The sequence below is a fragment of the Electrophorus electricus genome, chromosome 4 (assembly GCF_013358815.1).
Source record: "Electrophorus electricus isolate fEleEle1 chromosome 4, fEleEle1.pri, whole genome shotgun sequence".
Classification (NCBI taxonomy): Eukaryota; Metazoa; Chordata; class Actinopteri; order Gymnotiformes; family Gymnotidae; genus Electrophorus; species Electrophorus electricus.
The window spans coordinates 22,996,844-23,011,365 of NC_049538.1; the positions used below are offsets into that span (position 1 = coordinate 22,996,844).

Below are 14,522 nucleotides of genomic sequence, written 5' to 3' on the forward strand. Positions count from 1 at the left end.
CAACTTGACATCTTTATTAGTTGGTAGTTGTTTAGTTGTTTTTATTTTTTGCTTTCTGCGGAATATGTAAGGACCTGTTTCCACTGAAATATAAACCACTAAACAGAACTAAAGTGCTGAAAGGCATATGTGGAAAAGGAAAACATTACACAATCAAAAACAACCATATTTTGTGCATCTTACTAATTAATTAAATTTCAGTTCTAATTCAATGATTACATCCAACCTAGACATACAGGTTTTGCCTGTTAGAACATAGGGGAATCTTTTTAGCAATATATATTGCTGACTGAACTGACTGGCATCTATTTAGTGCAAATATCATGGTCATTCCATAGAAAACTACAATAAACACAAGCTGCAGTACAAGATCTCATCATGCATCTTACTGAGATGTAATCTGATCTCCATGTACTGTTCAGAGGAACTCAAAGTCTTTGTCCAGCTCTTTGAAATTAAAATATTAAGTCACAAATAATGATTCCTATGAACATTAAACATATGTAACAAATGTGTCTTTTATTTGAATATATAGTGTTCTAGAGTTAAGGCACTCTCAGTAGAAGTATTCTCTCATAATGAATGAGACTACTGTTTGCGAAGGCAGGAAAGCCTCTCTCAGTGAGCTTGAAGGTGAATATGTGGACATGTGTATGACATAGAAGCCCATGCTCTGTGTCAGGCCTGTATTGCTATGACCCTCTGTGGAGGCTCTACTTCACAATGAAGGGGATTAGCGCTTTTGCCCAGTACCCACTGGAGAAGGTCCTCTCCAAGAGCAGCTCCCTTCTCTGGGCTCCACACCCACACATACACACACACACACACACACACGCACAGGGCCCACATCACACATGCACATATACACCAGTGACCCAGCAGAGTCCCTGATTGAAAGCCCACAAAGCCCAGAAGAAGCTTATAGGAGCAAAAGCTTCTAAGTAAGCAGGAAGAAGCTGCTGAATAGGACAAACACCACCTCTGCTCAGCATATCTGATTGGGGGAAATTTGTGTGAGTTCCTCAGAAGCAACATTTAAAAAAAATAACAGGCACATTGAAAGGAGAAACAGTAATTTCCATAAACTGTAAGAAACAGGTGAACTGGGGTTGGCAAGAGAAGAGGTTAAGAAAGGTCTGCTTGTGTGTGCACATGTGTGCATGCATACCAGCTTGTTCAATATTATTTTTCATTTTTATCACATACTGAAAGTTGCCTAGGTGCTCTGCTACATCAGTCACCATTCCAGAGGCCTTGATCCTGAAAGAACATGCAGGAATGGATGTTGGCAGATTCCATGTGCTGAATGTACACATAGAATTAACAGATACAGAATATATCCTCCTACAAGAGAGGTTTATTGGTAGCTACAAATACATAAAACAGTTTAGTCAAAGTGCTTCCAAAAAAGATCTTATAGCAACTTTAATGATAAAGCATACCAGACTTCACAAGTATTTTTGTTGCATAATTATCTCTGACTCACCCACTAGAGGGCACAACATCCCTATTTAGTCATTTAGTGGTAGTGAATGGCCTGGGCCAATTAAAATTAGACTAACCTTAGCCTTCTATGTTTTATTAAGTTATCCTCTCTTCATTATGTTACACCTACATGATTCAATTATTTCTCCAATTCCCACAATGCCTTAGACTCAACCGTCACACTAATCCTTTAAGGTAGAAGTTCTCCTATTGATTAGTTGTCAGCCTTAGTCAGCTTTATGATTGTATAAGAGACATTAAATTTAAATTATTCAATTGTTTAGTTATTGCAATTAATTTGTTTAAAAAATGTTACAATGGTGTAATAGTCAGCAAATATATCTATGTGTAAGGATATAGGCATGCAAATTGTGATACAAGGTTACTTATTTATGCATTTTTGATGATGATTATACTACTGCAGCGCTTTGTGATGCTAATTAGACTACTGAAGTGCTGTGTGATGCCAGCTAGACTACTGCAGTTCTGTATGATACCAGTTAGACTACTGCAGAACTGTGTGATGCTGATTAGGCTAATACAGTGCTGTGCGATGTTGATTGGACTGCTGCAGTGTTGTTCTTTATGGGCTTCCTGTCTGTGGGTTAAAGAAGCTGCAGAACATTCAGAAAATGGCTGCTGGAGTTCTTACACACACCAGCTTAAGGGAACATATAACTACTACACTCAAACATTTACACTGGGTTCCTGTTCATGGCTGTGTGCAGTACAAAATCCTTCTCTTGGTTTTTGCCCTCATGGTCTGACCTGTCCATCCCTTTCTGGCGTTCCTCATATGTCTTTTCCTTCACTCTGTCTCCATCCCTCTGACACTCATCTGCTGTCTGTCGCTCACGTCACACTCTGCACTATTGGCGTTTCTAGAGCTGCAGACCCAAGGCTTCTTCCTCCAGCTGCTCATTTACAATAATTTCATAACTCATCTCTTTGTCTGCCCTTTAATTGGTTACTATAGTATGCACTTGCATCAATATTATGTCTATTTTTTTTAACCAATTTTACTCCCTCCTGTTATCTTATTTATATATTTGAATCTTCTTTATATTTTATTTGACCTTTTTTATATTGTATGAACTTGTAAAGTGCCATTGGGTAACAAGAAATGCCCGTAATTTCTTAATTAGAATAAAATTCTTCTTCTTCTTCTTCTTCTTCTTCTTCTTCTTCTTCTTCTTCTTCTTATTATTATTATTATTATTATTATTATTATTATTATTATTATCAAACATTGTATTGATCATCCTTTCAAAGGTTGCTGGTGTTACTTTTGGGCTATTATTATCAAATTTAGAATGGTGTGTTTTGCCTGGAATTAGTTTCTTTTGTATTGAGCAACCTAATGGAAAAAGTTATTCTTGAGCAGATAATCTACTATTTTTCACTTAATGAATCATTGATTTCAAGCATGCCTATAAAGCAGATCATTCTACGTGCACAGCACTGACAAAAATGATCGACAAGATATTTTTACAAGAAAATAATGGTCGGAATCGTATTATTTGACTTTACTGTGGCATTTGTTATTAACAAAACAAAGTATATATGGGTTTAGTCTATGGTAAAACAGCAGTTTCTCCTCCCCTAGATGCTTTCATTGTGGTGTTTCCCAGGGGAGCTGTCAGGAAAGAGCTGTCTAAGCTCTGGTTAGCTGAGAATGAATCTGCAAGCCTCACACTGCCCTGTCAGTAAGGAGAGCGAGCATGCCTCTCTCATGGCTCAGAGCTCAGGAGAGGCTGCCCTGCGGTCTAATGGGCGTCTTTAGGAATATCTGTGATAGTAAACACAATATAAATTATGCGAGAGCTCAACATAGTCACACTGCCAGGCAGGTTAGTTAAACCAAAACCCAAAACAGATGCAGCGTGCAGATCTGTATTGTCTTGGTCACCACAGTATGGAACAAGTTACCAACTATGATCATGGGAGTACACAGTTTTGTTGGTGGAGCCCAGGAAGAGCAGCTGCTACCTCAGCTAATGGGGATCCAAATAAAGACACGAAAAACAAAGAAATTTCAGTAGTTATAGGAAGTAAAGCTGTTCTGTAGAATTCAGAATTACAACTCAGACTGCATATTTTTGCAGGACACAGTTATATTGCTTTGCTGACAAATATGAAAGGATGATATAAAAGTTGTTGTTTTGGAGCAGAACAGCATCTAGTCTGGTAGGCTACTACTTCAACTACTCACTTCTTCAAGAGGTATCCACAGTACTTCAGGTACAAACCGTTCTATTCTATCCTCTACAGATTTCTGTGAGTTTATGTTTGCATAATATGAATTTCTGTTTACATTCATCAACTTTTTTATGAAATATACTGTATAGTGAATTTCTTGAAGTCTACACCATAATGAAGTTTATGAAAAAACAATGTTTATGAAAAAAAGCATTTAAATGCTCCTCAATCAAAGAGTATTAATTTTGTAAAATGGTGGGTAGTTAAAATAGTATTATTTTCTGCTTTCTACTAATTTTACTTCACTTGTTGTGAAGGAAAAAAAAACTACTAAGCAACCACATGTAACTTATGATGTGTTCTAATCTGAAATTGTTTAGTGGATGAAACACTGCAGGTGCTGTTGTTGTTAGTGCTAACTGCTTTATAGTACAGAAATAATAAATGCTGAATCTCCTGATTGTCTTATTATGGCTTTATGTTATACAAATTTTCTGCCTTCCTCTATTTTAGGGAAAACAATGGCGCTGTCAAAGCTCAACCAAGCTACTAAGAGTTTCACCAAAGCACAGGATTACAGAAATGACATCATGCTGCTGATGCAGCCCTATGCTAACTGGGAGCAGTATCTATTGCCGGCACCCGTCTCCATCGATTTACTGGCTCAGCTGGTACGCATTTCTGCTGCAGATGACTTCTCCATCAATAAAAATCCACCAAAAGACGGGTTCAAATTCATCAGATACCCCAATTCTTTTAGGGCCTGCCTCTTTCAAGTATGTAATGGTTGCTGGCAAGCCTTTAATGTTGCTCACAAGAACATGGACCAAATTCGTATGTACACCGGACAGGTTCCAGAGTACATCAAAAACTCAGTTGGGCTCATAATACAGGAGGATGATGGTCTTGTCCAAGCCTTCTTACCAGCTGAGCTTCAGAACATTGCGCACATATCATCAGAATGCTTAAACCTGGCCATCATGACTGAGAAACAATTCTCAGATATCATCAAGCTGATGCAAGAACTGGTGGAGGCTTTGGTGAATGCAAGACAGAGTCATGATGAGGAGATGGAAGAAATCAAGAAAAACATTGAGATAGCAAAGATTAAACGGGCTGAAGCTAAGGAGGCAAGCGACAGGGCCGAGGCTGCTTTCAATCTGGCTAATGAAAGATTAGCTGAGGACAGAAGGGCCTACCAGCAAGCAATGAAAGATTTGCCAAGTGGATGGGGCCTTTTTGGCCTGAAGCTAATATCAAGTATGTCAGAGCAAGCAATATCAATAGCCTGTGCGTTTGCAACAGAATTTCTTCCAGGACAAATTATCCAAACCTATCTCCAAGCGGACACTATTACACCAAAAGCCATAACACATGTGATCAAAAACTGAAAAGGCACTCCTGAAAGCCACAGAAACATGGCCACTGGAATGAAGAGTAACGTGGATGAAATGTTGGCAACAAGTAACATATTTTCTAAATCTATAACATTTCTACTAGTGGTTGAGAAAATGGAAGAACTTTGCAAAGGTAAGGAAATAAATTGGCCTGAGGTGTATGATCAGGAGAAGCAAACGGTAAAGTCTGATTACTTGGTGGGACTATTTCAGCAAGTCAGCAGAGATATACAGCAAGAAGCTGAATGCCCGATTAAATCCGAGGCACTAGGCATCTGTGACAAGGGTATCTCCACTTTAACAGAGCTAGGTAAATATGCTCCAGAGGGGAAATGTGATGATGCCAAAACAGAGGAGCTTATTAAAGCCATTGACGAACTGAATGTAAGGGCCATGGCCTTTTATTCCAAAAGCAAGTCTTTTACAAATCAGCCATCTTTCTTGACAGCACCCCCCAAGTCAAGTCAACAGCAAATCTATGACTCAGCAAATACAGATGTGGTCCAGATGCACTTAAGACAATCTCATCTACGTCTACAAATGGCTGAAACCCAGCTAAAAATTGCAAATGAACGGAACGAGAAGACTATGGACAACTTGGATCAGAAGAAAAAAGCTCTTGCTGAAATTGTGAGTGAGCTGAAACATTATAATCTCAAGGAGATCGACTTCAACAAGAGAATTGTGGTGCTAGCGAAAGGCCTGGAAATCATGGGGCAGGTGAAAGAACAGTGGGAGAAACTGGTGCACTTCTTTCAGATCATTTCAAACATTGTTAAGACCACTCTTAGTGAAAATCTTAAACATTTTAAACAGACTGTTGAAATAGCTGTAGAGAACAACTACACCTACAGCATGTTTGTCAAAGACAAAATCTACACTAATGCTCTGAATGCTTCTGCCTACGCCTATTTGGTTAACATGATGTCTACCACTTACACTGAGGTGTCTGTCCAGTACCTGATGAACAATGTCAGTACTCTGGGAAGACTGATGACCATGGATCCAAACTCACCTCAGTTCCTTGCAGAGATTGACAAGTTAGGGAAGGAATGCGAATCTGCCCAAAATGGTATCAACAGCCTTGCAGCAAGAAACAGGAAGGAGTTTTACAACAGATGCGAGGAAAGAATAACTCAAATCAAGACAATCCTTACCGCAGCACTGGCCCCACTGAGTGAAAAGGACAATCTCAATCTGAAGAAGGCAATAGATGCAATGAAGGAACCAATTCAGAAGGTGGAGGAAGACAAACCAGCAACTGAGATGAAGGCTATAACTGAGGATGATGCTGACCAATATGCATAACTTCATAATAGTGCATTTAATAGTGCATTTTCCTATACTTTTCTTTTCTTTTTTCTGTCATTTTAATGTAGTATGTATACAGTATTACATTTGACAAAAACATGATTAGAAGGTTTGACCTAATTCCTGTCTGTTAATTTATTCTGAATAATCAATTTTGTTCTTTTGATTAAATTACTGCAGCATCATACTGTCTCGTGTTGTTTTTCTTTGTGATTCAAAGAACTTTAAAATCCAAGAGGTAATATGTATGCCAAACAAACAAACAAAAAAACATTTCAGATTGCAGAGTAGCTATTACTAATTATTAGCTATTGCTCATCTCTTTTTCAGTAGAAAAAAGAAATTGGAGTTTAGATTTACTAAAGTGTAATGAGTGAACTAAAGCCATTAGATTTTAGTAAACTCACAATTCTTCACACATTAATTGTGTTGCACATTGAGTGTGAGTGCAGTGTGGTGAACAGAGGAATACAGGCTCAGTAAAGGAAGTAGCAGTTCTTAGCAGCTAGGGTGGTACTGATGGGCCCAACATCTTAGTAAAAACAAAGTCTGACACTTTACACAAAAAAGAAATCACAGACACTATGATTTCATTATTTCAAAACATTAGCTATAATGAATCATTTTAGTGAATTATTATGATTATGAATTATGACTGCTCAAGTAAGGACATCCATGTATGCAAACAAAGCCATTATAATACACACTCTCTCTCTCTCTCTCTCTCTCTCTCTCTCTCTCTCTCTCTCTCTCTATATATATATATATATATATATATATATATATATATATATATATATATATATATACAGTGCATCCAGAAAGTATTCACAGTGCTTCACTTTTTCCACATTTTGTTATGTTTCAGCCTTATTCCAAATTGGATTAAATTATTTTTTTCCCCTCAAAATTCTACACACAATACCCCATAATGACAAAGTAAAAAAAGTTTGTTTGGAATTGTAACAAATTTATTAAAAATAAAAAAAACAAAAAAATCACATGCACATAAGTATTCACAGCCTTTACCATGACACTCAAAATTGAGCTCATGTGCATCTTGTTTCCACTGATCATCCTTCAGTTGTTTCAACAACTTGATTGGAGTCCACCTGTGGTAAATCCAGTTGATTGGACATGCTTTGTAAAGGCACACACCTGTCTATATAAGGTCCCATAGTTGACAGTACATGTCAGAGCACAAACCAAGCCATGAAGTCCAAGGAATTCTTTGTAGACTACTGAGACAGGATTGTATCGAGGCACAGATCGAGGGAAGGGTACAGAAAAATTTCTGCAGCATTGAAGGTCCCAATGAGCACAGTGGCTTCCATCATCCGTAAATGGAAGAAGTTTGGAACCACCAGGACTCTGAGTGATCGGGGTAGAAGGGCCTTAGTCAGGGAGGTGACCAAGAACCCAAGGGTCACTCTGACAGAGCTTTAGCATTGCTCTGTGGAGAGAGGAGAACCTTCCAGAAGGACAACCATTCCTGCAGCACTCCACCAATCAGGCCTGTATGGTAGAGTGGCCAGACGGAAGCCACTCCTCAGTAAAAGGCATAAGACAGCCTGCTTGGAGTTTGCCAAAAGGCACCTGAAGGACTCTCAGACCATGAGAAACAAAATTCTCTGGTCTGATGAAACAAAGATTCAACTCTTTGGCCTGAATGCCAAGCGTCATGTCTGGAGGAAACCAGGCACCGCTCAGCACCTGGCCAATACCATCCCTACAGTGAAGCATGCTGGTGGCAGCATCATGCTGTGGGGTTGTTTTTTGGCAGCAGGAACTGGGAGACTAGTCAGGGAAAGATGAATGCAGCAACATACAGAGACATCCTTGAAGAAAACCTGCTCCAGAGTGCTCTGGACCAGGGTGAAGGTTCACCCAACAGTACAATGGCCCTAACCACACAACTAAGATAATAAAGGACTGGCTTCAGGACAACTCTGTGAATGTTCTTGAGTGGCCTAGCCAGAGCCCAGACTTGAACCCAACTGAACATCTCTGGAGAGATCTGAAAATGGCTGTACCCCGGCGCGCCCCATCCAACCTGATGGAGCTTGAGAGGTTCTACAAAGAAGAATGGGAGAAACTGCCCAAAAATATGTGTGCCAAGCTTGTAGCATCATACTCAAAAAGATTTGAGGCTGTAATTGCTGCCCAAGGTGCTTCAACCAAGTATTGAGCAAAGGCTATGAATACTTATGTACATGTGATTTTTGGTTTTTTTATTTTTAATAAAGTTGCAAAAACTCCAAACAAAGATTTTTTCACTTTGTCATAATGGGGTATTGTGTGTAGGAGTTTGAGGGGAATTTTTTTTTTTTTAATCCAATTTGGAATAAGGCTGTAACATAACATAAAATGTGGAAAAAGTGAAGCGCTGTGTGTGTGTGTATATATATAAATATATGTCATTTCACTTTTATTGGGGATTAATTAGTCCAGAGGCCTATAAGAGCTTGTCAAGGAAAAAACGTGTGTATGGGTGCATGCATGTATATGTATATGTATATTAGGAACCAAGCATTAAACCATTAAGCTGCAATAAAACTGAGACACAATTGTCTTGGAGAAAAGAAAAACCATGTTCAGTTAGCACAGGCTGTATCAAAAGCCATAGAACCAGAGGACATTAAAATCATAATTCTCACCTTGCATAATCTCTCATGATTCAACTGTATATGTAAACAGATATGCATTGGTGTGTTGTAAGGTGTTCTGCCATTATCTGATGATATGTTTGCAGAAAGTGTGTTACATCTCTAGAGAGACAATTGCCTCCTGGCCTCTTTTTGGTGGAGAATGGAAAAAGATACACATATACACAGACCCGCGCACGCATGCACACACACACACGCACGCAGCATTAGTTTAGCTGCAGATGCAGTTACTGCATCAACACTTCTAACGTGACTGCCATGTGGCCTCTGCAAGTCCAACCCTCATCAACATGTGCTTCATGTATCTGGATCTCTTTTTATCTCATTCTTATTTTTTATGTCATTCTTTCTCTTTCTCTCTTATCCCTATAGGCTCTATTTGCTTTCTGCTAGCAAACAAGAGGTTAAAAAGACTATAAGAACCATCTCATGTACAGACAGTGGAGGGGGGGGGTTGAGGTGTGAGTGTGTATGCACTCGTGTCTGTATTTGCCAGTGCCTCTGCCTTGCAGAGCTTGAAATGAGTTCAGAGGCAGTCTGGAGGTGAGACTGATCTCTTCCTTCCTTCTTTCTTCCTCCCTCCTTCTCCCTCTTTCTCTCTTGTTCATTGCCCTGGTTTTAGGAGTGTGATGCGATGGATTTGGGAGCGGAAAAGTACACAAGCGGATGTATGGGCTTCTGCTGCCCCTCCTCTCCACCCGAGAAGCCGATCCATGTCCTATCACCATTCCTGTGAGAGTGTGCATGAAGGGGAGAGAGAAGGAAGGGAGCCAGTGCTTGTGTGTGTGTTTGTGTGTGTGTGTGTGTGTTTGTGTGCATACGCGAATGTGTGCATGTCCCAGCACCCATTCTGAGGGGAGGAGGGAGCTTTAACTGGCCGTTGGATGTCACAGAAGCAGGAGTGTGTGAGAGAGCGCAGACAGAACAGCCGGGGGTCCTGACGGAAGAGGGAAAGACTGTGCGGAACGACAAGACAAGGGGCTGGCACGTGGACCTTTCAGCCAGCGCTTGCAAGGCATTGGACAATAGGAGCAGGCTGCACTACAACTCTCTGCCTGGAGCCCAGAAGCTGGTGTTGCCTGAGTCTTGACTTTGCGTTTTCTGAACGTTACGGCAGAGAGCCACTGTGCTGGGGGTCTCGTGGGCATTGCCAGTGTGCTGGAGGTGCTGGGTGTTACCTGTGCAGTGCGTCTAAGGTTTGGGTGAGGGAGGGAGCAGCAGGGGAACATGGCTGTACAGCTGATGCCTGAATCCGCCATCTGCCTCCTTATGGTAAGTGAAGTGTTCGATCCCCTCCAAGACAGGAACACACACACACACACACACACACACACACACACCTATAGCAGTGACTGCCACACCCTAGGGACAAAGTCTTCATTGGTCTCTCTGGCTAGATTGCTCTAATGTATTTGATTATTGTTCTCTAACACTCCCACCCTCCCTCTCTACACTCTCCCTCACTCTCTCTCTCTCTACCCCTACACACAGCACTTTGACCACGTGTACCTCTGCAGTAGGACAGCAGAACTAATGCAGCATAGAGATCGTCTCTATACTTAACATTATAATAATAATCTGCAATGCTTGAGAAATGCAGACTGTGGAATGTGGATTTTAAAATTGCAGGTCACCTTACCAAATTGTGGACTATTAAATAAAGTTTGTTTTATTATGCAGACTGTGTGTGTGTGTGTGTGTGTGTGTACACTGACTATTTCCCTTTGTTTGTTTTATCATTTTTATTTTCATTGCAAAATCTGATGTGTGTGTAGTCTTAAATAGCGTCTCATATGGAAGGTAAACACATACTTTCAGAGTTAGACTGATTTGACTGAAACACTAATCAATATCTTAACATTGTTTAACTGCAAAAGTGTATAAATGGTTTTGATAACCACTGAAAAGATATGGAATGATGAAATGTATGTAGGGCCATTCTAATGTACTACTGACCAATCATTCTCTGCCTCAGGAAGTGTCCTTAATCTCTTATCCAACTCTCTGAGAAAAGGAGAGCGATAGAGAGAAACAGACAAAGAAATATGTAAATGTGCAAAGTAAATGTGTGTATCTTGCTTATGGTCAAAGAAAGAAATCTAATAATTCTGTACTAGACAAATGTGTGACAGATTTACTTAGAGAAGTAAAATAGTTTGAGGAGTTCAGAGTTTTAATAGTGTTGCAGAAGAACAACAAAAACATTGCCTGAATTTCAGAATCCCAGAAAACAGGCACAGAAAATTTGAGAGCAGACTGCTAAATTCAACTAAACAATCCAAAAGAGCAGGGGGAGCAGTGCCAGTACCAGACAGCGATGGCGCAGGTCGGGACACTCTCTATGATGCTGTTGCAGACCAGATCAGGATGACGGACATGCTGTCCTTCTTCAGTCTCCTCAGGAAGCAGAGCTTTCTTCACTAAGGAAAAAGTGCTCAGGGACCATGAGAGATTGTTTGTGATTTTAAGAGAGTGTATGTTCTCACTCTTCACTGTATGTATTAGGGTGTGAGGCATTTGCATCCTTCTGTAGTCCACAATCATCTCTTTTGTCTTTTTGACAACCAGAGAAAGGCATGTCTGGAGAGACTGTGACAAAGGCTTTGACTTCTTTAATTATTTCTGTATTGTTTTTCATGGTATAAATAAAATGTAAAAAGGCAAATCTAAAGCAAACATATGAATCTAATTAATCTAATTAAGGCTAAAGTGAAAACAAAGCAAGCCCACAATAGTTTATTCTATTCTATTCTATTCTGTGTGATGACAATGGAATTGTCAACAAAACCAAAACTGTGATGTCATAATATCACTGACCATTGTCATAATAGCTATTCTTATAATCTGCTTGACAAAGGTAAAATTGGTCAGTCTGTTGACAGAAATGGGAGGTTGCAGCAGCAAAATGCAGTTCTGCTGCTCTCACAGAAGATCTTCGAAGAAGAAGAAAACGAAGATTTTGTTGGACAGGAACACACAAAAAGCAATGAGTAGATTGCAACAAGAACTACCTGACAGAGTAGATACGAAGGAAATTAGAAAACGACACTGTGTTAAAATTGGAAAATTTGAGGAGGAATGTAGTGGGAAGGAGTTGGAGGAGAAGCAGAAGGAGACAAAAAATGAACAGAGTGAAAGATGGCACCTGAAGAGTGAAAGAGAGGATCTAGAGAGTGAAAGACAACACCTGAAGGGTGAAAGAGAGAATCTTGAGAGTGAAAGACAACACCTGAAGAGTGAAAGAGAGGATCTAGAGCGTGAAAGACAACACCTGAAGAGTGAAAGAGAGGCTCTAGAGAGAGAAAGACAACACCTGAAGGGTGAAAGAGAGAATCTTGAGAGTGAAAGACAACACCTGAAGAGTGAAAGAGAGGATCTAGAGCGTGAAAGACAACACCTGAAGAGTGAAAGAGAGGCTCTGGAGAGAGAAAGACAACACCTGAAGGGTGAAAGAGAGAATCTTGAGAGTGAAAGACAACACCTGAAGAGTGAAAGAGAGGCTCTAGAGAGTGAAAACCAAAACCCAAAGTGTGAAAGAAAGAACCTGAAGACATTATGGGACAAAGTAGTGGGGAAGAAAACTAAGCAGCAGCGCATGGGGAGAGCCATGGCTGGGGAAGCTTTGTACTGCTCAAAGGGACCACACACTTCCCAAGGAGGACCAGCTAAAGAAATCGGTAGTATGCAGAAAGGTTTCCCGAGCACATAAAAAGGCTATGATTACCAACTGGCCAAAGAGACAGACGCTGTGCTTGACTACATCAGAACTATGTTTATAACCAGTCAATATGAACTTCTACCAATCCATCCAAAACCTGATAAAGGAGACCTGAATGACGATACTACTGGAACTACAAAATTACTGGGACTACTACTATTTAGCATTCTGAAAAAATAAAAATGAAAAAGTCCTCATGTTCTTTAAAAAAAATAAATCAATAAAATGTAAAAAGCTCAAAAAGCTTTTTTAAACATTGGCAACTGTGTATTTGATTTACCTCGGAATGGGTGCAGCTGGTTCATGGCGCATGTGTTCGAGCTTTAGCCTCTGTATTTGGCATTTCAGTGCATCGAGCAGTTGAAACTATAGCAAGCAAAGGCAAAAGGAGCTGTGCGGTCGATGTTTGTGCAAGTGGTCTTCCACATAGTCCCATGCTGTGCTGGGTTTAGGGTGTGTTTGCAGGGAGAGCCCAGCGCTTACAGGCTAAGAGGATTACAGTGGAGCATTGCAGGGACTGTCAGAATACAGAGCGCGCGCGCGCGCGCGTGTGTGTGTGTGTGTGTGTTTTCTCTACACATTTGGAAGAGAGAAAACAGAGCTGTGCTGTAGTTGATAATATTGCAGGCCTGGCACAGGCTCTGCTCAGAATGGTGAGAGAGCACTGGAGGAGTTTGGGAGTTTATTAATAGCGTTTAGCTCACTACAGAAGGAGTAGATCAGGGCTTTGCTGGGAAGGATGATGATAGGGTTTGATCACACCATTTAGCACAACATTGTCATGTCCATGCTGTGCATGGTTCTAAAGAAAAGGATCTTTGTTATTCAATCCAATACATTTCAAATTCAATTTTTCTGTTTCTCATGAATGAATGTGGACTATAGGATGGGGGGTGTCAACTGTTTGTGTGTGTGCGCGTGTGATTTAGACGGTTGAGAGAGTTGAGAGATAATTTCATGACAACGAACCAATTAAAATCAAAATTATTCACACTGTGTTGACAAGAGACACACACACAAACACACACACACAAAGAGAGAGAGAGAGAGAGAGAGAGAGAGAGAAAGAAACAAAAAGAATCACAATCAGGGCTCACCAGATCTCTCAGAGTCTCTCTGACAGGCCCTAATCCACTCCGCCAATTGAAAAACAGAAAGTAGCAGAGAGAATAGCAGTGTGGCAGTATATGAATGTGCCCCCAACAAATATATAATTCACACACACACACACACACACACACACACATCTTTCACACTTACACATCCATACTCACATGTACACATGTATACACCATTGAACTACACACATCTATATTCACATGCACAAACAAAGACCCCACACAAATGTTTGGTCTTTGTGCAAATTCACTTGGAGGTAGGCCAACATTCTAGATATAAAATATGTGACAATAAACATAGCCTCAGTACGTTTCATTTCATGCATTTACATCTTGATCCACACAAACACTTTCACACTCCTTTGCCTCACACTTACAAACACAAGAAACACTCGGGTGGCCTTCGGTAGCAAGAGGGATGTCAGTGCACAAAACACTGACTTGAAATGTTTTTAACCCCCATTTCAATGAAGACCATCATACCTTGCAAGGTATACCATTCTTTCACTCTCCTGGACAACCTCAGGCTGTTCCTGGAACCAGCAAAGCCAGTGGTTTTGGCCTCTGTCTGAAGCACAAAGGGGGTATGCAGGAGGCGTAGCGGAGCGTGTCAGGAGGGTGGGCAGAG

The 14,522-nt window shown here is 40.4% G+C and overlaps 1 protein-coding gene across 1 annotated transcript; it reads left to right on the top strand.

The window, feature by feature from the left end:
• The first annotated feature begins 3,003 nt into the window (after window positions 1-3,003).
• LOC118241238 lies at window positions 3,004-6,544 on the top strand. Its single transcript, XM_035525522.1, has 2 exons — window positions 3,004-3,726; window positions 4,198-6,544. Exon 2 carries the CDS (start codon window positions 5,103-5,105, stop codon window positions 6,387-6,389), a length of 1,287 nt encoding a protein of 428 aa, XP_035381415.1. The 5' UTR covers window positions 3,004-3,726; window positions 4,198-5,102; the 3' UTR covers window positions 6,390-6,544.
• Window positions 6,545-14,522: the final 7,978 nt, after the last annotated feature.